Source organism: Oncorhynchus nerka, unplaced genomic scaffold (genome assembly GCF_034236695.1).
Source record: "Oncorhynchus nerka isolate Pitt River unplaced genomic scaffold, Oner_Uvic_2.0 unplaced_scaffold_13___fragment_8___debris, whole genome shotgun sequence".
Classification (NCBI taxonomy): domain Eukaryota; kingdom Metazoa; phylum Chordata; class Actinopteri; order Salmoniformes; family Salmonidae; genus Oncorhynchus; species Oncorhynchus nerka.
Genome location: NW_027040341.1, coordinates 176288 through 204191, shown reverse-complemented (window position 1 = coordinate 204191; position 27904 = coordinate 176288). Strand labels below are relative to the sequence as shown.

At 42.4% G+C, this 27904-nt stretch overlaps 1 protein-coding gene across 1 annotated transcript in view; it reads right to left on the bottom strand.

The window, feature by feature from the left end:
• Nucleotides 1–21609: 21609 nt before the first annotated feature.
• b3glcta (beta 3-glucosyltransferase a) overlaps nucleotides 21610–27904 on the bottom strand; it is a gene marked incomplete at its 5' end in the record, with an annotated part of 78143 nt that continues 71848 nt past the window's right edge. The window contains 2 exons of the mRNA XM_065016544.1: nucleotides 21610–22506; nucleotides 23885–24029. Coding sequence (XP_064872616.1) covers nucleotides 22339–22506; nucleotides 23885–24029 — 313 coding nt within the window. The remainder of the gene's footprint in view (nucleotides 22507–23884; nucleotides 24030–27904) is intronic.

The following is a 27904-nucleotide window of genomic DNA, read 5'->3' as shown; positions in this document are numbered from 1 at the left end:
TGTCTCATTATGATAGGTGGTGAAATAAGTATAGCCAGTTAAAATTGTAATGGCCTAGCAGATAAGAAAAGACAAATCAGTATTTACCTGGCTAAAAGAGAAGGAATATAATATATATTGTTTACAGGAAACCCATTCAACAGTTTTAGATTAAGTTTTGTGGAAAAAGAACTGAGGGGGCGAAATATACTTCTCCCATGGGCAAAGAAATTCAAAAGGGGTGATGGTTTTAATTAACAATAATTTTGATCCAAATGTGCAAATTGTCCAAACAGATCCTCAAGGTAGATGGATTATTTTAAATATGTTATTGGACAATAAACAGATATGGCTTATTAACCTATACGGTCCGAATAATGATGATCCAAGCTTCTTTGAAAGTATATATAATAATCTATCAACTCTACAAGCAATACTAGACTCTATTATTATGGTGGGAGATTTTAATAAGGTCTTAAATACCTCTATGGACCGGAAAGGAAATCACACTACAAACTATCACCCTCAGGCATTTAACTAAAAAAAACTTAAGATGTCAGCTGCTAATTTTCAGATTTACACCACATCAACACAGCCATTTTCACTGCACTATGCTATCTGTTGCTGCCTAGTCCTGAATTCCCTGGGGGTTAGCCTTGCAATATCCAAGTGGTGCGACACATAGCCCTCTATATTTAAGTGTTTCAGGTACACTCCGATAGGTGTCTGCGTCACATACAGTATCTTCTATTGACATTATCTTCTATTGTTTGTCCTCATGTGTCTGATTTTCAGCATAAAGTGCTCTGTAGCCACTTAGTGTGGACACCAGGTGAGAACACACTCACACAATAACAGTCTCTCTTCTCCACTTCATTCCTCTCCCCCTTCTCCCTAAATCCTCTAGGTTATATCAGCTGTTTTGGTGAACCCCTCCCGCATCTGAACTGGCTGACACAGAGGGCACAGCATGATCGGAGGTGAGAGGTCACTTGGTCAACAGGAAGTATTATTAAAGAGATGCTTTGCATTGAAATACAGACAGAGATGTAGTAGTTCCAGAGTTAATGATCCAAGGTCAGTTTTGCATTTCACCTCCTGATGATTATGATGACGGACCGTGTTAGAATAAAAAAACAAAGCTTAATCATGCTCTCTCTCTATCCATCTGTCTCTCGTCTGCAGAGATGTTTTGATGTGAGAGAGGAAGCCAGTCCGGTCATCGCCACCTCACCCGCTCTTAAGATGACCTTCGGGCCGACTGGGGGCCCAAGGATGGTTAGGAGACACCACAATTGTGATGAACTGAGAGAATATGAGGGTAGCACTGTAATTCATGAATCACATGCTCTCTGCCGCTGTTCTTACTTCTTTCCCTTTCTGTCTTCTACACCTCTCTCCCCACCTCGTCTTTCTTCCTCGTTTTATAATGCACACCATATGTGCATTGAAGTACAGATTGAACTTGTATTTATAATATTACAATTATCTTAATTATAATGCATTTATAACACCTGGATGATGAATTTATTTCAATAAAGCGTTTCACATTCTCCACTGGTTGAAATTAAGTATCTCATTGAAATACTGTCCTGTGTCCTCAGATTAATGCAATGAAAGGAGATAGATATGCATAGTTTTTTTCTGTATATATGAATTACAAATCAATCATGTTTCTAATCTATTGCATAGATACAATGTGTAATCATTGATGTCGCAGGAGTGGTAAACACTGTTGAAGGGTATAATTGTAATACATACATGCAGACACAGAATCATTCAAATAATGGAGTTTGATATGACTGAAAAAGAATGTCTCAGAGAGTCATACCTGAACCGCAACCGAGTACATGATCAGTGAATATAATCAATGTACAGGCTACAATGTGGGAATGTCATGCATGGTAATAACTACAGTACATGTGTATATAAGACTTGCATCCTTGAGTCAGGCGGTGGGTGTTGCTGGTGCATGAAGTCAGGCGCAGGAGAGCAGAAATAAGTGAACAACACCCTTTAATAAAGGCAAATGCACAAAGTAACAAACCCAATGTGCGAACAAAATAACGGTTGCCACTAAACACGGGTAAAACAGCACCCGGGAAATAAACCAGCCGGAAACGTACCGACCTAACAATAAACAATCACGCACAAAGACATGGGGGAAAACAGAGGGCTAAATACACAACACATAATGAGGGAAACGAAACCAGGTGTGTGGGAAAACAAGACAACACAAATGGAAAATGAAAAATGGATCAGCGATGGCTAGAAGACCGGCGACGTCGACCGCCGAACACCGCCTGAACAAGGAGAGGCATCGACTTCGGTAGAGGTCGGGACTCCTTGGCACTATAAAGTTATTATATTCTGCTCTATCCATAGGCTTCATAAATGCCTTTCGGACTTGAAGTTGATACAACAACTATGATAGCTGAAGTTCATAGATTGGTATGAATATTAGTTCAGAAGCTAACGTTTTAGGGTCCATACACAGATTGGCTACATATTGTAGCTAGCTACACATCCATAGGCATAGTTATTTTTATCCTCCACTACACAATAAGCAAGTAAATAGTTAGCTAGCTATGTTACTTCAACTGTATTGTAAGGCAAGCTTACACAATTGTACATTCAATTTGCAGTAAATACTTTAGCTAGCCTGATTCTTTACGTCCACTGTTTCACAAGAGGACAGCCTGGTTTGCTGGTAGTCTCAGGAGACCCTAAAACATGAAACAACATAAATTACAAATTCATTCTCCTAACACTAGCCAGCTGGCTAATGTTAGCTAGTCAGATAACTTGCGCTATAGCGTTTTTTGTAAATTAACTTTGACAAACAAAGAAGCACAAACGTTTGTCTCTACATTCCTCTCAATTGTAAATGTTTTGCTTGACTCGTTATGACGTTATAATAACTTACATCTGGTTCCACCGTAATGTTTTGTCAGCCATCCTTGTTGAAGAACAACAAGGCAAGGGTGGCTAGCGTCAAAATTCGTCATTGGAACCACTCGATATGATTCGTCATAAAAAAAAACTTGGGACCCAAACGCATAATGAGTGTTCTAACTCCCCCTTGTGGTGGTCTGGAGCAATGAAGCAGTGACGCTGGTGTAAGCTCACAACTTTTAAAGGAGGAACCACTGTAGGCACGCAGTGCTACAGTTTAACCTGTTAAGGGCCTAAACCTTCCTAGGCACGCAGTGCCCGCATTGCTACAGTCTAACCTGTTAGTGGGCTAAATCTTACTAGGCACGCAGTGCCTGCAGGAGCCTAGTCTAACTTTCAGGTGGCTAAACCCCCCTATCCTTTCATTTGTATTCACCTTACGACTCCAGTCTCCCCAAGATGTCAGAATGAGTAGTGTAAGAACTTTGCCAACCATGTTTTTATGTGCCGGCTCCTGTTCCACTGATTCAGATTCTCCAGTTTGACTATAAATCGTTGTGAATCCTGCCGACAAAGCCAACTGTTAGGTGCTGAACGAACAAAGTAAAACATTAAAAACAAGTTTATTCACCCACTGGGTCATACATGCTAGAACCTTTGTGGGTATGGAAGTATATATGTGTGGGATAGGACATTTCCTAACCACTTCATCTGACCTGACCTCGGCCAAATTCCCCGCTCCTCCCCAGTGGCGATTTTAGCAAGTAAATCTTGGTGGGGCAAAAAAATACTAATTTTGGGATGCATGCCAGCAAAGCCACTACACAACACAACACTATACAATACATTAATTGCACTATAACGGTGACAGACGGTGCCCACAAACTGTTAGGGCCTACATAAAGCTGTCCCGACAGCAGTCCTAACACCTTATCACTGATACACCGGGCGGAGCCTTGTCTGGCAGCGAAACAGTTCCTCATTTACTGCCTTTTAAAAATATGCTGATAGGGCTGACTTGCTTAAACAAATGTGGTTGCTACTGACTATTGAGATATACAAACTATGGCATAAGGGGACGACAAGCGCATAAGAGGCAATATGTAATTCCGTTTAAGACATTCATGAGCGAGCTAGGACGGATGTAGTCAATATAACTATTTGTTCAGCACTTTTGAAATGTACAGCGATAGAATTCAGAACATGAACATGGGCCGTTCTTACAGTGTTCTCCCTGAACACCAAGTCAGAACTGTAGGATAAATAAAGGGGGCTCCTACACCTCGGCCGGTTTGTCAGATTTCCGTGCCTCAGCGGAGGCGACCAGTCCTCTCCTGATCCCCGGGATCGTCCCTTTGGTCAGCGTCCTGAAAATAGACCAATTTATTAGGGTGAGGCACATGGGCTACTAACAGCTAACTACACAGCATACACTTAGTATTAATTTCTTAGCTACAGTTTACATATCTCCCTGGCATATTATATAATTTATGTAGCAGCATACAATACATTTTTGGACTCACCTTGTTGTGCTGTGCTCACTTGAACAGGAAGGTGGCACGGAGGTCTTTCGTGGGCAAATTTTGTCATCAAACTTTGTCATCAAAGTCTGGCATTCTCTGGATTTATAGTGCTGTCAAGACAACTAGGAACTCAAAGAAAAAAGACCACCGTCAGAGATTTTCAGGTCGTAGCTCTAGAAAGAGGTCCGAGTTCTGAATTTACAATTCCGAGTTGGATGAAAGTTCAAAACGTATTTTCCCAGTCGTAGCTCGTTTTTCCCAAGTTCCCAGTTGTCATGAACTCACAAAAGTCAGATTACAGTTCCCGAGTTAACATTTGTTCTGAGGGCGGCACAAATCATGCTTCATTGACAGCATGGCCAATGTTGAATGTTTATCATTTTAAATTAGGAAAAGAGACCCTTAATCTTAGACTTGGGACCACGCAGCCACTCCACTGAATAGCAGGCTAATGACAGCTTTGCAATGCTTGCAGTTAGCCACTGATTCCTTCCAAACCAATCATTGTGGAATTTGCGATTTCCAACTACCAACAGTCCAATCAATGCTACTGTAGATATAATGTGATTTGACATCATTTTATCTGTGGCCAATAACCGTGAGCCTTCTTGGATGGGCACTTCTAATGTAACTCTATGGCAGCACCCAAGGGGCTTGAATTTTCTAGCTCTGCCCTTAGACTTGGCGGTCACATAGAGTCCCCATGAGTGACAGAACACTGAGCCAATCACGGTGCAACGCTCCGTATTTTCTGCTGGCTTGCCCCACCACCACAGAAAGCACTGAGCTAGACTGAAACCTTTTGCATTTTGGAGCTGCCTTACTCAATAAAACAAAAAAGAGACCATGTTTGTATGCAGCTTTATAACTCAATGATATATATATTTTTTTTTACATTGTTTGCAAACTGATATGCAACACGTATTAATGCCAAAATAACATGCACAACAGGAGAGCCCTGCTAAAAGTGTAGGGCTCAGAGCCACACCTGCCCTGAATGACGGGACGCCACTGCGCCTCCCTAATCTCTGACTGTCCTATCTTATCAGTGACTGAAACCAGACTGTTGCCCTTTGCCTCTCTCCATAGGATACATGAGAGTTAACAATACCATGTTTTGACAGAATGTATACTTTCTGCACGCCCCCTTTCCATACACCTAGTTCTTATCCACCCTCCATTGACCCCAACATATACATTCATTATACATGTAAAGTAATCAATAAGTTCTCGTATGGTAACATGAACAAGTATATTTCAAGCTAGAACCCAACAATGTGGATCATTGTCACATTATTTGATATACTGTTTACACTTCAGTAAAAAAATAACACCATGGTTGCAATGAAAGGTAGTTTATAAATGTGTAGAATGTGTTTGTTTTTGGTCCAAGCCAGTAACTTAACCAACTTTATGTAAATTAGACACAATAATATTTTCTGAGTAACGGGTCAGGGCATAGCACTTTCCATTCAGCTTCAGGCAACTTTAATGTAGGGCTTGTAGTGACTACATCTATCCATCACACCCAAACCAATGCAGCTCAGTGTTGCTTATCCAATGTTCACTAGTTCTGTTAATGTAATTTTATTAAAAATCAATTCATTGTGGCTAAGTAATAATAGAGCTCATTGCAACTACAAAGATGTCTGTGTATAACTGGAAGAAAAAACTACAGACACACAATTACAAAGTGATACATTGTAAGGTAATACAGTATGTTCTTCATAACCCAAGACAAAATACAGGTTGACTTGATGGCTACATACACAGTACACTTGGAAAAAATAACATCAAATATAGTGTAGTGTCTGCACTGAAACAACTCACCCATTACGTAGTGTGGTAAATTAGTTTACATTTACCAAATCTCTTATTCTGAACGGACCCTTTCTATACCAGCAAAGATTCTGTTCATTGACTACAATTACAATGTGCAAAGTAAGATGCAGTGCACTGTTGTTTATCTGGAATTGAGTATTGAACTAAGCCAAGCATCATGCAAAATTCTCTGAAGCTGGAGACTCACATCTCCCTCACTAGCTTTAAGCACCAGCTGTCAGAGCAGTTTACAGATCACTGCACCTGTACTTAGCCTATCTACCTCATCCCCATACTGGTATTTATTTATTTATTTTGCTCCTTTGCACCCCACTCTCTACCTGCACATTCATCTTCTGCTGAACTACCATTCCAGTGTTTAATTGCAATATTGTAATTACTTCGCCACCATGGCCTATTTATTTCCTTAACTTACCTCATTTGCACTCACTGTATATATACTTTTTGTTTTCTTTTGTTCTACTGTATTATTGACTGTATGTTTTGTTTATTCCATGTGTAACTCTGTGTTGTTGTATGTGTCGAATTGCTACCATTATCTTGGCCAGGTCGCAGTGGCAAATGAGAACTTGTTCTCAACTTTTCTTTCTTTTTTTTCACCTTTATTTAACCAGGTAGGCTAGTTGAGAACAAGTTCTCATTTGCAACTGCGACCTGGTCAAGATAAAGCATAGCAGTGTGAACAGACAACACAGAGTTACACATGGGGTAAACAATTAACAAGTCAATAACACAGTAGAAAAAAAGGGGCCTGGTTAAATAAAGGTGAAATAAAAAACAAAATAAATAAATAAATCATTCATAGCATACAAAACATACATTGCTCAAAAAAACACTTAAACAACACAATGTAACTCCAAGTCAATCACACTTCTGTGAAATCAAACTGTCCACTTAGGAAGCAACACTGATTGACAATAAATTGCACATGCTGTTGTGCAAATGGAATAGACAACAGGTGGAAATTATAGGCAATTAGCAAGACACCTCCAATAAAGGAGTGGTTCTGCAGGTGGTAACCACAGACCACTTCTCAGTTCCTATGCTTCCTGGCTGATGTTTTGGTCACATTTGAATGCTGGCGGTGCTTTCACTCTAGTGGTAGCATGAGACGGTGTCTACAACCCACACAAGTGGCTCAGGTAGTGCAGCTCATCCAGGATGATACATCAATGCGAGCTGTGGCAAGAAGGTTTGCTGTGTCTGTCAGCGTAGTGTCCAGAGCATGGAGGCGCTACCAGGAGACAGGCCAGTACATCAGGAGACGTGGAGGAGGCCGTAGGAGGGCAACAACCCAGCAGCAGGACCGCTACCTCCGCCTTTGTGCAAGGAGGAGCAATGCCAGAGCCCTGCAAAATGACCTCCAGCAGGCCACAAATGTGCATGTGTCTGCTCAAACGGTCAGAAACAGACTCCATGAGGGTGGTATGAAGGCCCAATGTCCACAGGTGGGGGTTGTGCTTACGGCCCAACACCGTGCAGGACGTTTGGCATTTGCCAGAGAACACCAAGATTGCCAAATTCGCCACTGGCGCCCTGTGCTCTTCACAGATGAAAGCAGGTTCACACTGAGCACATGTGACAGACGTGACAGTCTAGAGACGCCGTGGAGAACGTTCTGCTGCCTGCAACATCCTCCAGCATGACCGGTTTGGCGGTGGGTCAGTCATGGTGTGGGGTGGCATTTCTTTGTGGGGCCGCACAGCCCTCCATGTGCTCGCCAGAGGTAGCCTGACTGCCATTAGGTACCGAGATGAGATCCTCAGACCCCTTGTGAGACCATATGCTGGTGCAGTTGGCCCTGGGTTCCTCCTAATGCAAAACAATGCTAGACCTCATGTGGCTGGAGTGTGTCAGCAGTTCCTGCAAGAGGAAGGCATTGATGCTATGGACTGGCCCGCCCTTTCCCCAGACGTGAATCCAATTGAGCACATCTGGGACATCATGTCTCGCTCCATCCACCAACTTGCACCACAGACTGTCCAGGAGTTGGCGGATGCTTTAGTCCAGGTCTGGGAGGAGAACCCTCAGGAGACCATCCGCCACCTCATCAGGAGCATGCCCAGGCATTGTAGGGAGGTCATACAGGCACGTGGAGGCCACACACACTACTGAGCCTCATTTTGACTTGTTTTAAGGACATTACATCCAATTTGGATCAGCCTGTAGTGTGGTTTTCCACTTTAATTTTGAGTGTGACTCCAAATCCAGACCTCCATCGGTTGATAAATTTGATTTCCATTGATAATTTTTGTGTGATTTTGTTGTCAGCACATTCAACTATGTAAAGAAAAAGTATTTAATATGAATATTTCATTCATTCAGATCTAGGATGTGTTATTTTAGTGTTCCCTTTATTTTTTTGAGCAGTGTACATACTGTTGCTACATAACATACAAATACATTGAGTTCAAAAAAATAATTAAGAACCCCCCCCCCTTTTGCCCTCAGAATAGCCTCAATTTGTCAGGGCATGGACTCTACAAGGTGTCGAAAGCATTGCACAGAGATGCTGGCCCATGTTGACTCCGATGCTTTCCACAGTTGTGCCAAGTTGGCTGGATGTCCTTTGGGTGGTGGACTATTCTTGATACACACAGGAAACTGTTGAGTGTGAAAAACCCAGCAGCGTTGAAGTTCTTGACACAAACTGGTGCGCCTGGCACGCTTCAAGACTGCTTCGATCACGCGGGACTGGGATATGTTCCGCATTGCGTCCAACAACAACTTTGACGAATACGCTGATTCGGTGAGCGAGTTCATTAGAAAGTGCATTGATGATGTCGTTCCCAAAGCAATGATGAAAACATTCACGTGAAACTGAAAGCGCGAACCACTGCTTTTAACCAGGGAAAGGTGACCGGAAACATGACCGAATACAAACAGTGTAGCTATTCCCTCCGAAAGGCAATCAAACAAGCTAAGCGTCAGTATAGAGACAAAGTAGAGTCGCAATTCAACAGCTCAGACACGAGGTACAGTGGGGCAAAAAAAGTATTTAGTCAGCCACCAATTGTGCAGGTTATCCCACTTAAAAAGAAGAGAGAGGCCTGTAATTTTCATCATAGGTACACTTCAACTATGACAGACAAAATGAGAAAAAATAAATCCAGAAAATCACATTGTAGGATTTTTAATGAATTTATTTGCAAATTATTGTGGAAAATAAGTCCACATCGATGGAACAGTAGTGGAGAGGGTAGTAAGTTTTAAGTTCCTTGGCGTACACATCACGGACAAACTGAATTGGTCCACCCACACAGACAGCGTTGTGAAGAAGGTGCAGCAGCAACTTCAGGAGGCTGAAGAAATTCGGCTTGTCACCTGAAGCACTCACAAGCTTCTACAGGTGCACAATCGAGAGCATCCTGTCGGGCTGTATCACCGCCTGGTACGGCAACTGCTCCGCCCACAACCGTAAGGCTCTCCAGAGGGTAGTGAGGTCTGCACAACGCATCACCGGGGGCAAACTACCTGCCCTCCAGGACACCTACACCACCCGATGTCACAGGAAGGCCATAAAGATCATCAAGGACAACAACCACCCGAGCCACTGCCTGTTCACCCCGCTATCATCCAGAAGGCGAGGTCAGTACAGGTGCATCAAAGCTGGGACCGAGAGACTGAGAAACAGCTTCTTTCTCAAGGCCATCAGACTGTTAAACAGCCACCACTAACATTGAGTGGCTGCTGCCAACACACTGACTCAACTCCAGCCACTTTAATAATGGGAATTGATGGAAATTGATGTAAAATATATCACTAGCCACTTTAAACAATGCTACTTAATATAATGTTTACATACCCTACATTATTAATCTCATATGTATATACTGTACTCGATACCATCTACTGCATCTTGCCTATGCCGTTCTGTACCATCACTCATTCATTTATCTTTATGAACATATTCTTTATCCCTTTACACTTGTGTATAAGGTAGTAGTTTTGTAATTGTTAGGTTAGATTACTCGTTGGTTATTACTGCATTGTCGGAACTAGAAGCACAAGCATTTCGCTACACTTGCATTAACATCTGCTAACCGTGTGTGTGACAAATAAATTTGATTTGATTTGACATGCATATATTATTACCAACCTCCGGGGAATTAGACACAGGTACTGGTGCTGCCCAACCTCCAGCTCTAGCCTCAGCCCAAACTTCAGCCTCAGTCCAACCTCCAGCCTCAGCCCAAAATCCAGCCTCAGCCCAACCTCCAGCTATAGCCTCAACCCAACCTCCAGCTCCAGCCTCAGCCCAACCTCCAGGTAAAGGCCCAGGCCCAGCACCAACTCCAGGCCCTGTTCCAGCTCCAGGCCCATCTCCAGCTCCAGGCCCATCTCCAGGCCCATCTCCAGCTCCAGGCCCATCTCCAGCTCCAGGCCCATCTCCAGCTCCAGGCCCATCTCCAGCTCCAGGCTCATCTCCAGCTCCAGGCCCATCTCCAGCTCCAAGCCCATCTCCAGCTCCAAGCCCATCTCGAGCTCCAGGCCCATCTCCAGCTCCAGGCCCATCTCCAGCTCCAAGCCCATCTCCAGCTCCAAGCCCATCTCCAGCTCCAAGCCCATCTCCAGCTCCAAGCCCATCTCCAGCCCATCTCCAGGCCCATCTCCAGCTCCAGGCCCATATCTCCAGCTCCAGGCCCATCTCCAGCTCCAGGCCCATCTCCAGCTCCAGGCCCATCTCCAGCTCCAGGCCCATATCCAGCTCCAGGCCCATCTCTAGCTCCAGTCCCATCTCCATCTCCAGCACCAAGCCCATCTCCAGCACCAAGCCCAGCTCCAGCAACAGGCCCATCTCCAGCTCCAAGCCCAGCTCCAGCTCCAGGCCCATCTCCAGCTCCAAGCCCATTTCCAGCTCCAGGCCCATCTCCAGCTCCAAGCCCATATCCAGCGCCAAGACCATCTCCAGCGCCAGGCCCATCTCCAGCTCCAGGCCCATCTCCAGCTCCAGGCCCATCTCCAGCTCCAAGCCCATCTCCAGCTCCAGGCCCATCTCCAGCTCCATGCCCATCTCCAGCTCCAAGCCCATCTCCAGCCCAGGCCCATATCCATCTCCAGCTGCAATCCCATCTCCAGCTCCAATCCCATCTCCAGCTCCAATCCCATCTCCAGCTCCAATCCCATCTCCAGCGCCAAGCCCATCTCCAGCTCCATCTCCAGCTCCAAGCCCATCTCCAAGCCCATCTCCAGTTCCAAGCCCATCTCCAGCTCATATCCAGCTCCAGGCCCATCTCCAGCTCCAGGCCCATATCCAGCTCCAGGCCCATATCCAGCTCCAGGCCCATCTCCAGCTCCAGGACCAGGCCCATCTCCGGCTCCAGGCCCATCTCCAGCTCCAGGCCCATCTCCAGGCCCATCTCCAGCTCCAGGCCCATATCCAGCTCTGGTCCCATCTCTAGCTCCAAGCCCATCTCCAGCGCCAAGCCCATCTCCAGGCCCATCTCCAGCTCCAGGCCCATCTCCAAGCCAATCTCCAGCTCCAAGCCCATCTCCAGCTCCAAGCCCATCTCCAGCTCCAAGCCCATCTCCAGCTCCAGGCACATCTCCAGCTCCAAGCCCATCTCCATCTCCAGCTCCAAGCCCATCTCCATCTCCATCTCCAGCTCCAAGCCCATCTCCAGCTCCAAGCCCATCTCCAGCTCCAAGCCCTTCTCCAGCTCCATCTCCAGCTCCAAGCCCATCTCCAGCCCATCTCCAGGCCCATCTCCAGCTCCATCTCCAGCTCCAAGCCCATTACCACCCCCAGGTGCAAACAGATATTCTAAAATAAAAACATTGCTCCATCTTTTCATAATCAGCACACACATTTTCCCAGAAAAAAACAATAACAAGCGATGGATGGCCATATATAGCAAAGCTCACCCTTGACCATTAGTGAGAGCAGTTCTTCACCACACTGTCTGTGTGGGTGGACCATAATTTGATGTGTACACTGAGCAGCTTAAAATGTTCCACCTTCTCCACTACTGTCCCATCAATGGTACTGAGTTCACATTATTCACATCCAGTTGTAGGTATAATGCTATAAGTCATGTTTCAGGTGGGCTTGGTATTGCTACAGTGTTGTGTTGCTATTGACATGGTGATTTTGCTTCTGTTTGTAAATAACAAGTAGCAATGGGCTGCAAAGTCACATCAAACTTTATTCACCAAGAATATTTACATATACCAGAAATTTGACCTGAAAACATGGTGTTGATATACAGTATATGGATTATAACAATATTATAACAATATAACAAGGTCTCATGTATTCGAGTTGTGCTGGAGCATGGTAAGGTCCAGCTTGTCAGTTGCACCGAAGCGCTAGAGAAGGAGCTTGACCGAGTACAATGCAGGTGGCTATATTTTGCTCCCTTGCTACCCAGCTCTACCCTCAACGTTTTGGCCATGGTTGGTGACTTTAACAGAATGCAGATAGGATGCCACACTTTTACTCCTCAAAGACATGAGAGATCCATCGCACCCCCTTCACGACCTCTCTCCACTCAGAGAGCACTGACAGTTCACAGGGTCGAAGTTCCACCTGCTAGGACAAAGCCATTCCAACTATTTCCTACATTCTGCAATCAGACTCTACAGGTAGAGATACATTTACATGATTCTATGATATATTCAAATCAAATAACATATTTTATTGGTCTCATACACATATTTAGCAGATGTTATTGCAGGTGTAGGCAAACACTTGTGTTCCTAGCTCCAACAGCACATTCATATCTAACAATTCACAAAAATACACACAAATCTAAAAGTAAAAGAATGGAATTGAGAAATATATATTAGGACGAGCAATGTCGGAGAGGCATTGAATTGAATACAATAGAATATACTATTTACATATGAAATTAGTAAAACAGTATGTAAACATTATTAAAGTGACCTGTGAGTCCGTCTACGTACAGATTAAGTCGGAAGTTTACATACACTTAGGTTGGAGTCGTTAAAACTAGTTTTACAACCACTCCACAAATTTCTTGTTAACAAACTATAGTTCTACTTTGTGCATGACACAAGTAATTTTTCCAACAATTATTTCACTTATAATTCACTGTATCACATTTCCAGTGGGTCAGAAGTTTACAAACACTAAGTTGACTGTGCCTTTAACCAGCTTGGAAAATTCCATAAAATGATGTCATGGCTTTAGAAGCCTCTGATAGGCTAATTGACATAATTAGAGTCAATTGGAGGTGTACCTGTGGATGTATTTCAAGGCCTACCTTCAAACTCAGCACCTGTTTTGCTTGACATCATGGGAAAATCAAAATAAATCTGCCAAGACCTCAGAAAAGAATTGTAGACCTCCACAAGTCTGGTTCATCTTTGGGAGCAATTTCCAAATGCCTGAAAGTACCATGTTCATCTGTACAAACAATAGAGTATGCAAGTATAAACACCATGGGACCACGCAGCCGTCATACCGCGCAGGAAGGAGATGCATTCTGTCTCCTAGAGATGAACGTACTTTGGTGCGAAAAGTGCAAATCAATCCCAGAACAACAGCAAAGGATCTTGTAAAGATGCTGGAGGAAACAGGTACAACAGTATCTATATCCACAGTAAAACGAGTCCTATATTGACATAACCTGAAGCAAGTAAGAAGCCACTGCTCCAAAACCGGCAAAAAAAAGCAGACTGCACATGGGGACAAAGATCGTACTTTTTGGAGAAATGTCCTCTGGTCTGATGAAACAAAAATAGAACTGTTTGGCCATAATTACCATCGATATGTTTGGAGGAAAAAGGGGGAGCTTGCAAGCTGTAGAACACTATTCCAAAGATGAAGCACGGGGGTGGCAGCATCATGTTGTGGGGGTGCTTTGCTGCAGGAGGGACTGGTGCACTTCACAAAATAGATGGCTGTATTAGGAAGGAAAATTATGTGGATATATTGAACCAATATCTCAAGACATCAGTCAGGAAGTTAAAACTCAAGGCTAGGGGGCAATATTTTGACATCCGGATGAAAAGCGTGCCCAAAGTAAACTGCCTGTTACTCAGGCCCAGAAGCTAGAATATGCATATAATTGGTAGATTTGGATAGACAATAATAAATAATGTCTGAGTATAACAGAACTGATTTGGCAGGAGAAACCCCAAGAACAAACCATCCAGGGGAAAAACGAAATTGAGGTCATAGGAATTCCCAATTGGTTTCTATGGGAAGCCCTATTTATGAGGAACCTGGTTGCAGTTCCTATGGCTTCCACTAGATGACAACAGCCTTTAGAAATTGTACAATGTTTTTATTTTGAGAAAAGAAGAAGTAGGGCTATTCATTCCATGTGTCACTCTGAAGGTCCTTACTATTTTGGTGCACGTATCAAGAACAGGCTTCACATAGTTTTTTTCCAGTATTAGAAACAGTTTATTCAGTCTTCAATTTTATCGATTATTTACATTTTAGGATACCCAAGGTTGGATTAGGAACGTTGTTTGAAATGTTTGGACCAAGTTTACAGGTAACTTATTAGATACTTTGTAGTCATATTGGGCGAGTTGGAACCGGTGTATTTCTGAATCAAACGCGACAAATAAATGGACATTTTGGGGATATAAAGAAGGAATTTATCGAACAAAACGACCATTCATTGTGTCAATGAGACATTTGGGATTGCAAAAATAATATCTTCAAAGGTAAGGCATTTATTGCTATTTGGCTATTTCTGACTTTTGTGTCGCACCTGCCTGGTTGAATAATTATTTTCATGTGCTTGCATGCGGGGCCTCAGAAAATTGCATGGTCTGCTTTCGCCGTAAAGCCTTTTTGAAATCTGACACAGCGGCTGGATTAACAAGAAGTGAAGCTTTATTTTGATGTATTACACAGATATTTTCGTGAATGTTGAATATTGATATTCCTGTAGTTTGAATTTGGCGTGCTGCCATTTCACTGGATGTTGTCAAATCGATCCCACTAAAGGGATTGGCGCGTGAAGGGATCCATAAGAGGTTTTAAAGCTTGGTTGCAAATGCATCTTCCAATTGGACAATGACCCCAAGCATTCTTCCAAAGTTGTGGCAAAATGGCTTAAGGACAAAAAATTCAAGGTATTGGAGCGGCCATCACGAAGCCCTGACCTCAATCCTATAGAACATTTGTGGGCAGAACTGAAAAAGCGTGTGAAAAAGCATGTGCGAGCAAGGAGGCCTGCAAACCTGACTCAGTTACACCAGCTCTGTCAGAAGAAATGGGCCAAAATTCACGCAACTTATTGTGGGAAGCTAATGGAAGGCTACCCGAAACATTTGACCCAAGTTAAACAATTTAAAGGCAATGCTACCAAATACTAATTGAGTGTCTGTAAACTTTTGACCCACTGGGAATGTGATGAAATAAATAAATATGTAATAAATCATTCTCTCCACTATCATTCTGACATTTCACATTCTTAAAATAAAGTGGTGATCCTAACTGACCCCAGACATGGCATTTTTACTAGGATTAAATGTCAGGAATTGTGAAAAGCTGAGTTTAAATGTATTTTGCTTAGGTGTATGTAAACTTCCGACTTCAACTGTATGTACCAATTGCAGACTGTAGCTTTAAAGTCTTTATCTTGTTGTAATTTGGCTAACTGACCAGATAAGCCAAATATGATGTCTTTCCCATGACGTCCTGATCTCTTCATGAAAAATGCATTTACCTGGTAATAACAGAGAGCAAGTTGTAATCTAATTGTATTCTATTCAACCGCAAAAAGCGTTTACATCCAGAAAATTACATTTAGACATCATGTGCCAAATTTTGCCTGCTGGGTTGTTATTGTGTTGTACAGTATCCACTGGGCTGACAGGATGGAAATGTTTGAATGGATTCAAAAGAAAGTAAAATGCTGTCTATATCATTCTCATCCTTAAAGAAACTCAATCTTAATTTGTATTATATCTCTGAAATTCATATGCCATGCCCAGATGCTGAGAGCCGAGGAGCAATATCAATTTTATTTTGAATCCTGCGGCTCTGTTGAGCTAACTTGCTGTGAGCGCTTCTATCTGACGCGAAAGCACAGCTAGCCTAGCTGGCACGGTGGTCTCAAATAGGAGCCGCTATTAAACGTTTCCAGCATTGCAGGAGCTGTATTTACTTTGCTTTGTTTCGGGACAATGTGGACCGCGCTGACTTTCAATGTAGCAACTGATTGCTTGCGGAGGACTACAGGAGTGAAGTAGCTACTCTTAGCAAGAAAGTAGCAAACCTACATAAGCTACTGGGGAACCCACGCCTACCTACTTTTTCTTCCACCCCAGTAGCCAGATGCCGCTCTGGTCTGGTGGAAGTTTGGCCGCCGTGTCGGCTCTAGGCAGGGTTCCATCCCCGAAGGGATCTCCCCCTTCCCTGGAGAACAGAGCTGATCTCGACCCAACCAACCAGCCATGGAGGTACGTCACACTGGACGTTGAAGGAGGGGTCGTCTTGCAACGGGGGTCTCCTTGGAGATGTTAAGCCCGGAACTGACACAGACAAGAAACAGCTTTGCCGCCCTGGATCCAGAGGTTCCGGCACCTTCGTCCTTGGTGGCTTCCCAATCAAGATCTGATCCGGAGGTACCTGCGTCTTCATCCTCGGCTCTGTCTCCCTCTCCGGTGGCTTCTACCTCGAGTTAAGCTCTTCGGCGCTCTGAGACCGGTCCATTCAACATCACCAGCTGTCATCATAGGCAGCTCTATGGTGAGAAACATCTCGGTCCCCAAGGCAAAAACCCTGTGCTACCCAGGAGCATGAGTACAGGACATAACAAGGCTGCTTCCAACTGTTCTACCACAGATCCCGGGAGCTGACACTGTCGTAGTCCATGTGGGGTCAAACGATATCAGGAGAGCTTGCTCAGAACATTTGATTTTTAATTTAAAAAAAAACTGATTTTAGCATTAAAAGACTCCAAAAAACTGCAATAATTTCAGGTCCAGTATCATCGTTCGGCCACGGGTATGAAAGATTCAGCAGACTGCTGGCATTACACATCTGGCTAAAAGACTACTTTAGCTCTGCTGGAGTCACTTTTATTGATTATTACACCTTCTGGAAATAGAAGATACTCTACATGAATGACGGAGTCCATCCAAATCCTCTTGGCTCCTGGACTCTGTCCATGCATTTCAAGGCTGAGTTGAAACAATGACTGGTAAATGATCCAAGACCAGCTCAGTTAATCCCTACCATTGTGACAATGGAAGAGGGGGATGACCATGGCAACTTTCCAATCTTTAGGGATCTCGGATGATACGAAAGAGGAGGCTGAACAGACTGGTAATAGGGGTTGCAACAATTTTGGCGGATCATTTTAGAAAGAGAGGGTCCAGATTGTCTAGCCTGGCTGATTTGTAGGGGTCCAGATTCAGCAGCTCTTTCAGAACATCTGCTATCTGGATTTGGTTGAGGGAGAAATGGGGAGGTTTGGGCAAGTAGCTATGGGGTGTGCAGGGCTGATGACCGGGGTGGGGTAGCTAGGTGGATAGAAAAATGCTTATTGAAATTCTCGATTATTGTGGATTTCTCGGTGGTGACAGTGTTTCCTAGCGTCAGTGCAGTGGACAGCTGGGAGGAGGTGCTCTTATTCTCCATGGACATTGTCCCAGAACTTTTTTGGAGTTTGCTACAGGATGCATATTTCTGTTTGAAAAAGCTAGCCTTATCTTTCCTAACTGCCCTGAAAAGTTGCATATCGCAGGGGCTATTCGATGATAATGCAGTATGCCACAGGATGTTTTTGTGCTGGTCAAGGGCAGTCAGGTCTGGCTATATCTGTTCCCGTTCAACATTATTTGCATGAGGCATTCCTATTTAAGCATGCTGAAATTCTGTGAAAAAGCATTGTAGCTGGTCAAACACAATTTTTTCCAGAAGCTTCCTAAGGGTTGTAACAGGCTGATTGGTCGGCTATTTGAGCCAGTAAAGTGGGCTTTACTATTCTTAGGTAGCGGAATGACTTTAGCTTCCCTCCAGTCCTGAGGGGAAACGCTCTCTAGTAGGCATAAATTGAAGATGTGGCAAATAGGAGTGGCAATATTGTCTGCTATTATCCACCGTAATTTTCCATCCAGATTGTCTGACCCCCATTGGCTTGTCATTGTTAATAGACAATTGTTTCACCTCTTAATTTCTTGTCTTTCATTATTTGGTCCATTATACTTGGATGTGTAGTGTCAGCGTTTGTTTCTGGCACGTAATCCCGAAGTTTGCTTATCTTGCCAATGAAAAAGTCATTAAAGTAGTTTGCAATATCAGTGTGCTTTGTGATGAATGAGCCATCTGATTCAATGAAGCGTTAGTAAAACTAAATGCATGCTTTTCAACCGTTCACTGCCTGCACCCGCCTGCCCAACTAGCATCACTACTCTGGACGCTTCTGACTTAGAATATGTGGACAACTACAAATACCTAGGTGTCTGGTTAGACTGTAAACTCTCCTTCCAGACTCACATAAAGCATCTCCAATTCAAAATTAAATCTAGAATCGGCTTCATATTTCGCAACAAAGCATCCTTCACTCATGCTGCCAAACATACCCTCGTAAAACTGACCATCCTACCCATCCTTGACTTCGGCAATGTCATTTACAAAATAGCCTCCAACACTCTACTCAATAAACTGGATGCAGTCTATCATAGTGCCTTCCGTTTTGTCACCAAAGCCCTATATACAACCCACCACTGCGACCTGTACGCGCTCATTGGCTGGCCCTCGCTTCATAGTCATGCCAAACCCACCGACTCCAGGTCATCGATAAGTCTCTGCTAGGTAAAGCCCCGCCTTATCTCAGCTCACTGCTCACCATAGCAGCACCCACCCATAGCACACGCTCCAGCAGGTATATTTCACTGGTCACCCCCAAAGCCTCTTTTGGCAGCCTCTCCTACCAGTTCTCTGCTGTCAATGTCTGGAACGAACTGCAAAAATCACTGAAGATGGAGACTCAAATCTCCTTCACTAACTTCAAGCACCAGCGGTCAGAGCAGCTCACAGATCACTGCACCTGTACATAGCCCATATCTCTACTTGCACACTCATTTTCTGCACATCTATCACTCCAGTGTTTAATTGCTATATTGTTCTTATTTTGCCACTATGGCCTATTTATTGCCTCACCTCCCTTATCCTACCTCATTTGCACACACTGTATATAGACTTTTTCTATTGTATTATTGACGGTTTGTTTATTCCATGTGTAACTCTGTATTGTTATTTGCACTGCTTTGCTTTATCTTGGCCAGGTCGCAGTTGTAAATGAGAACTTGTTTTCAACTAGCCTACCTGGTTAAATAAAGGTGAAATAAAAAGGACGCTCAACATGCACAGGACTTACACAAATGACTGATGATTGGGTGAGAGAAATTGATGATAAAATGATTGAGGGGGATGTCTTGTTAGACTTCAGTGCAGCTTTTGACATTATCGATCATAGTCTGCTGCTGGAAAAACATATGTGTTATGGCTTTACACCCCCTGCTATAATGTGGATAAAGAGTTACTTGTCTAACAGAACACAGAGGGTGTTCTTTAATGGAATGCTTTCAAATATAATCCAGGTAGAATCAGGAATTCTCCAGGGCAGCTGTTTAGGCCCCTTGCTTTTTTCAATTTTTACTAACGACATGCCACTGACTTTGAGTAAAGCCAGAGTGTCCATGTACGTGAATAACTCAACACTATTACACGTCAGCTACTATAGCGAAAGAAATGACTGCAACACTCAACAAAGAGCTGCAGTTAGTTTCAGAGTGGGTGTAAGGCATAAGTTAGCCCTAAATATTTCTAAAACTAAAAGCATTATATTTGGAACATAACACTCACTAAACCAAAAACCTCAACGAAAACTTGTAATAAATAATGTGGAAATTGAGTAAAGTGATGCTCTGCCTTCTTACCAACACTATCAACAAGGCAGGGCCTACAGGCCCTAGTTTTGTTGCACCTTGACTACTGTTCAGTCGTGTGGTCAGGTGCCACAAAAAAGGACTTTGGAAAAGTGTAATTGGCTCAGAACAGGGCAGCACGGTTGGCTCTTGGATGTACACAGAGAGTTAATATTAATAATATGCATGTCAATCTCTCCTGTCTGAAAGTGGAGGAGAGATTGACTTCATCACAACTTTTATTTATGAGAGGTATTGACATGTTGAATGCACCGAGCTGTCTGTCTAAACTACTGGCACACAGCTCGGACACCCATGCATACCCCACATGACATGCCACAAGAGGTCTCTTCACAGTCCCCAAGTCCAGAACAGAATAAGGGAGGCACACAGTACTACTGTACATAGAGCCATGTCTACATGGAACTCTATTCCAAATCAAGTAACTGACACAAGCAGTAAAATTTGATTTAAAAAACAGATGAAAAAAAACACATTATGGAACAGCGGGGACTGTGAAGCAACACAAACATTGGCACCAACACACACGCACGCACACGATAACATTCGCACTATACATACACATGGATTTAGTACTGTAGATATGTGGTAGTGGTGGAGTAGGGTCCTGAGGGCACACAGTGTGTTGTGAAATCTGTGAATGTATTTTAATGTTTTTAAAATTGTATAAACTGCCTTCATGTTGCTCGACCCCAGGAAGAGTAGCTGCTGCTTTGGCAATTGAGCCGACATATAGTCTCTGCTAACACGGGAACGTTACCTAACGCTGTAACACTGAACTTCCACGATACTGATTGATTAGAGCCCGACTATGACAAGGTATAATGAATTTAAAGTAATGAGAAAACTATCCCTTTAAGCTGCTTTAGTAAAACTGTCCAACAGAATCCAACTAAAAGAGGATATAATTAATTAAAGTGCATTTAGCGAGTTTCACCACGTTAATTTATTCATAAGTATCCCAGACTACTCTGATAAATAGGGAAACAGAAGACCGAAGAGGACGCTCTATTCTTGGTGAATGACTCAATCATGACTTTACATTGTATAATGCACATTCTATGGAGGGCCGAGTGTCTACGGGTTTCTGCTCCTCCTTTGCACTTGATTGATGAATTAAGGTCATCAAATAGTAAGGAACTCCCCACATCTGGTTGTCTAGGGCTTAATTGAAAGGAAAAAAAACAAACATCTGCAGACACTAGGCCCTCCATGGAAGGAGTTTGACACCCCTGATGTAAAGGGTTATTTTTAACATGTCAGCCTAGTTGTATTATTCACATCCCTTTCCCCATGCTGGGCCTGTGATAAGTATTCCATAAATAAAGTTACACAAGTTCAAACCGATCACTCATGAAGTTATGAAGTAATGTGAGGAAAGTTAGTGTGTCATGAGGGGAATATGGGTGTCCCCCCCAAGCACAGTGCAAGGCCATTTGCTTTCACAGGTATCATATCAAAGCAATAATAAACCAAACATCTTGAGTCATTTCTCATAGCTTCTATTTGAAATTGCATTCAACAGTATTTGGTGTGTGTGATAATAGGGGCAATGAAAACACACACACGTTTTCATAGCACCTATTATTTACATTCACAATTAATAGTCATTAATTAATCCTGAAACCAAATGCCAGAAATAAAACTCCAATAAGACAGCGCAAACATATATTTTTAAGTAATAACACTTTGATATCAAAATAGTACACATTGTACAGCATGTAGTAATAATGTTGAGATATGTCCTTGAGAAAAAAAAAACTTTTTCATTGTTCAACTTGGCAAGGAATAGATTATATCATATAAATATACACAGACAAGATCTGAACACACACTGACAACCTCAACATGCAAATCAATTGAAACTGTGGCCGGGATTCAATACGTATAGCTGAGCATTAAGACAGCCGACAATAGGTCTTCCAAAGACGTGTTCGCCGAGATCGCATTCATGGTCAATGCTAACATGTCGACTCAAGCATCATTTACCTTTGAAAGTCCATTATATTGCGCTGCTCTAACGCGCCTTGGATTGAATTCTGGACTCAGTCATGAATAAGTTCCCATGTACACAGTCAGGGACAGGCTTGCATGAACCTTCCAAATGATATCTCCGCAAGATTCACAATATAGAAAACATTTACACCGATGGAGGAAACATGCTGACAATATGTTTGTCCATGACTCCACACACACGCACACAGTGTCTGAGTGACTATAACTCTTCCTTGGTGCTCTTGTTTAGTCCGTGTGGGCTTGTTGACACCGACTCATCCTTTAGCCACCTGTTGAAGACGGCGACGGGGTCGATGTTCCAGTGTTTGTGGAAAGAGATGGGCACCTGGTGGGCTAGGAAGTCTCTGGAGTAGTCTTCAGGTCGTGCCTGGAGGGACAGAACAATTATTTAAAAGCTAATATTGAGGTTATTGACTTGCATTGGTTGTGTCACAAATGCTAAAAAGTTTGCATTTGGAGACTAAATCAAAGCATGGATTGCTCTTTTATTTTGTCTATAGACTGCTTACCAGTGGTGTAAAAAAGTACACAATTGTCATACTTGAGTAAAAATATAGATAACTTAATAGAAAGTTACTCAAGTAAAAGTGAAAGTCACCCAATACATACTACTTGAGTAAAAGTCTAAAAGTATTTTGTTGTAAATATACTTAAGCATAAAAAATACAAGTCAAAGTATAAATCATTTCACCATGTGTTCTCTTGATAAGTGCGTGAATTTCACCATTTTCCTGTTCTGCTAAGCACTCAAAATGTAACGGGTACTTTGGGTTGTCAGGGAAAATGTATTGAGTAAAAAGTACAATATTTCCTGTAGGAATGTAGTGAAGCCACCGGACACCGCACTCCAGACTGTTGTATTACTCATAAACAGGGCTATTAAATACACTGGTACAATCAGAGAGAATTTCATAAAAAGGCTATTACATCAGAGAGAATTTCAAAGACTAGTATCTTCATACTGTGAAATGTTGGTATTATCAGGTTAGAATAATGGGTAAACAGTATTAGGTCTTAAGTAACTTATTAGATAAAGGTAATGGGTTAGGGTAGTTGGTAAGGGTAATAAATAAAAAATATATATAAGGCAATGGCTGTCTCCCTCAGTGCGTTTTTGATCATCCAAACGTTGTTATGTCATGCAGTGGATGTACGACATAACAGCTAATACATATTAAGGATTTGCTATCTGAAGGGTGTTCTCACTTTACCACTTGTATAAATTAAGTTCAATCTGCTTTGATTTGAATGTCAGAAAAAATAGCAGATAGCAGAAAGTGCTTTATTTGTCATTTGTTTATTCTTCAATGTGGTTAACAAAATTTGATTTGGATATTTTCACTCCATAATACTTGTCATTTGGGTATAGAAAATCTTAGATAACATGTTGTGTATAAAGATGAACCAATTGCTTCATATTTTCTACAGTGCATGCCAGTATGCAGCGTTCCTATTGGCGTGGAATCTTCTTCGTAGCAGTGTTCAGACAGTACGAACAGTACAGAGCTACGACAGAACATTCTGACATGCTAGACTTTTGTTTGGGACAATTTGGTGTTGTCGGGAGATCACAAGTGCAGTAAATCAGCTATTGTTGTCCTTGCGACACCGAGCGACTCTGGAGCTCCCATTTTTCGTGTACGACAATAACGATCATGAAAATAGTATGTGAAGCATGAATCGTGTCAATAAAATAAAACTGTGGGTTCCTGGCATAAGGGTAATGGGTAAGGTCAGTGTTTTACCTGGTGGAAGAGGGAGCTATGTGTGACAGGGAGCCCCAGAGCGTTGAGACACATCCCCAGCACCATGTCATCAGGGGCGTCATCACGGTAACACTTGCAGTCACTGGCCAGGAGCCTCACCACCGCGGCCCTACTGAACACCATCCTGACAGGACACAACACACACCCCAACACACATTAGCTTGGTGAGCGTTCTGGCACAGAAAATGGTTGAGCCCCTAAGTGGACAATCCAATACATTATTATTATTATTATTAACGGCACACGTCAACATTACTACTCTGACCAACACAGTTCAGAGAAAACAAGGTGGATTGAACCTGTTAAAAAACATTATCCCACGTATGAATACAGCAATGTACACACAGTTAAGGGTAAACAAATATGTTTTGAGCAAAATAGTGGAGTTGGAGTAGGCCATTAAAGGAATTGATCTGATGGTGCCCTCTGTCATCGGCTTCCCCCCTTGCTTGAGGAACAATAGAGGAGCAATAGAGAACAGAAGAGACCCCCACCCCCCATTTTTGCCATGTCAGAGGACACCTGGACCACCTTCTGAGTAAATCAGGTGATAAATGAGATGAAAAATAGACTGGAGTAGGACTTTAAAAGTTTGTGTTCAAAATGTCCAGTAAAGAGCGACCCTTAGCAGAGCAGTCTGGTTAATTTCACATGTACTGTGCACACACATCCCACAAATAAGAATGAATGGCCTGATTGCAACGAAGATTCGGAACCTGCGGGTTACCTGCAAGTTGCCATGGATTTCTTAACACGCTACTAAACGGGAGACTACAAGGAGCTCCGAGCTAAAACAACTCTGGTTGCAATGAAAAAAAAACTACTAGACCTGCTGATCTGACGCTGTTATGGTGTCAAACAAGCTTGATACTAGACAGTGAAAATTACATGGGAAATGGTCAGTCTGCCTTCACTTCCCGCCCCAATGAAAAATCATCCTATTAGGAACAAGGACATCGCAATATGAAAAAGATGAACGGAAGAATGTGACATATTACAACTGAAATAAAATGATCAGACTGGAAATGTCATTACGACGATTATAACTTTTCGAAAATAACGTTTTTGAAATCCAATTTTTTATTAATTAGCCGACCACATTGTAAATGAAAGTGATATTGATTGCAGCAATGTGTGTGATAGACAATATAAATATCATAAAATGAAACACTTGGCATCTGTTTCTTTGGATAACGACTTCCAAATAATAACAAATTACTCATCCTACCACATTTCCTTCCAATTCAGACATTGTTTCTTCAATAAAGTAGACTACAATAATGACTATTTTGTATAGTAGCCCTGTATGAAATTATAAAGGTTCACTATTGAGTTTTATCAAGTTGTTCTACAAATAGCTTAAAATAAATAATCTCCACTATCCTCACAATATAAGAATACAATATTATTTGATTCAAAATACGACACAATCACAATTTTGTTTCAAATATCAAATGTGTAGCCTACAGCTCAGGAATATTTCCTTTTCCACTCTTGATAAGAAATGGGCATTTTCGATTCAGACAAGTAAAATCATTAATGGTTTACATAAATTGGAAAGGGTAGGCTACATTGCCATAGTAGATTTTCCGTGGTAAACAAGGACATTAAATACTTTATTTCAGTTGTACAGAACGATTGTCAAATCGATAAATCACCCTTAAAATGGCAAGTTCCGATGATGCTACCCACCAGAGGGCAAAATCATCTTGAAAAATGTTGGTTGCATTAAAGATAAAAGAGACATCCGGAAACCAGGCTTCCCATCCGAAACGGTGCATACATTATGACAAAATTTACGACAAACGTTTTTGTTCATATTGGTCTTAGCCAAGGTATTTTTTTGGCTGTTTGTGGACACAATTATTTTTCTTGAGGCAAGCTGAACTTTGGTAGCCAAAGTCTACGCCCCTTCGTCTGTGATCGGTCAACAGTAAGGATTCTTCAATTAAGTGTTTGTCATTCAGCGAGAGACGACTTGTTTTCATGCAAATTTCACTTGAGAAATACTGCCCCAAACATCTTAGTTAGATGTAAAATTGCGCAACTAAGACATCGGCAAATTCAGACTATTTTGAGGAAGTGTACTGGCAATGGTGTCTTGAGGGACAAACAGCAAACCTAGTATGCGGACCCTTTATGGAAATGGTAAGTTGGTGGCGGATGATGGTTGCAACTGATATCAGCTGTAGGGTGATTTTAGTGCGTATTGATGGTTTAACGAGATGATCTAGGTGGCCAATCGTGGTTGCAATTGGCCAATTTGACCACATTTATGTCGGTCTTATATTCTATTTTATTGTTGTTATATTTTGATCTAATAATCCAGTCAAATCCATGGCAATGATTTGAAGTGAGAATGCGAAATTACACCAGAAACTCATTTACAGAGAAACAAGGCACAGGCCATTCAGAAAAAATACAAGTAATTGAAGATAAGTATCTGTAGAGAAAACTGCAAACACGGGTGTTTGAGAGATTGCTAATGGATTTGTTCTAAATATAGTTCCTCCTGCAGTTTATACACAGTTCAACACCAACCCTACCACTACTACACTTCCTCTAAAACAGTGGTTCCCAACTCCGGTCCTCGAGTACCACCAAAAGCACACATTTTTGTTGTAGCCCTGGACAAACTCATTGAAGGCTCGATGATTAATTGACAAGTTGAATCAGGTGTGCTTGTCTGGGGATACAATAAAAACATGCACTGTTGGGGTAGAGGTCTTCATGGGTCCAAAAAGTTGGACCCGTTCCGAAATGGATCCGTGGCTTTCCCACTCGACCCAATATGCATAAATGAAAAAAAAAAAAAAAATGGAGACCCGTTCCGAAATGGACCCGAGGACAGAGAGACCCGTTCAGATCCGAGAGTAGAAATCAAAAGAGACCTTCGAATGCCAGAGCCATCAAAAAACAAGCAATATTGGCCAAATGATCGACAGTTATGTGTGCTTAAAAACTGTCTATAAAAATAAAGATTTGTTGTGTTTCGATGTGTAGCATATTAAAAACTTTATAGCCTATTGTTTTATTGTTTTTTACTTTCCTAAAACAATAATTGTCCACCTCACGTTTCAGCTGTAAGAGATTTGAGCAGAAATGCATCAAGGTATTGCAAGCATATAGGCCTATAGGTATACTGTATGATATAAAAATGTTCAAATATGAAGGAAGAGAAGCTTAGCCCTAGAGACAGAGAAAGATAGAGATATGCCAGGGCCATGTTTCCAACATGCATTTCTTTATCCTTCTGAAATACGCTACTACTGCTATACAGATATTGGCATATAGAAGGAGGCTATTTTGAAAATTTTTCTACCAGAATATTTTTGTATAAAGATCAGCATTATGTTGTTAGATTACAGGAGTAACTCTGGTAGGCCTGAAACAGTCTTCCTCACCTCAAGTTCAACTGACAGTTGGAGCGCCGGTGCCCACTGTCTTCATATCATAGGCCTGCAGTAGTATTATAGCCTAATAATAGCCATACCACACAAAACCGTCCCAAAAGTTTTAGTTTTTTATTTACTTCAATTTTTTTTAGCCCCCTTTTCTCCCCAATTGTGATCTTGTCTCCTCGCTGCAACTCCCCAACAGGCTCGGGAGGCGAAGGTCGAGTCATGCGTCCTCTAAAACATGAATCGCCAAACAGCGCTTCTTAACACCCACCCGCCAGCCACACCAATGTGTTGAAGGAAACACCGTTCAACTTTTTTTTATTTAACTCGGCAAGTCAGTTAAGAACAAATTCTTATTTACAGTGACGGCCTAGGAACAGTGGATTAACTGCCTTATTCAGGGGCAGAACGACAGATTTGTACCTTTTCAGCTCGGGGATTCGATCTAGCAACCTTTCGGTTACTGGCCCAATGCTCTAACCACTAGGCTGGCTACCTGCCGCCCCAGGAAGAGTCCAAACTTTTTCCATTTAAGAATGATGTAGGCCACGGCGTTCTTGGGGAACCTTCCATGCTGCAGAAATGTTTAGTATTCTTC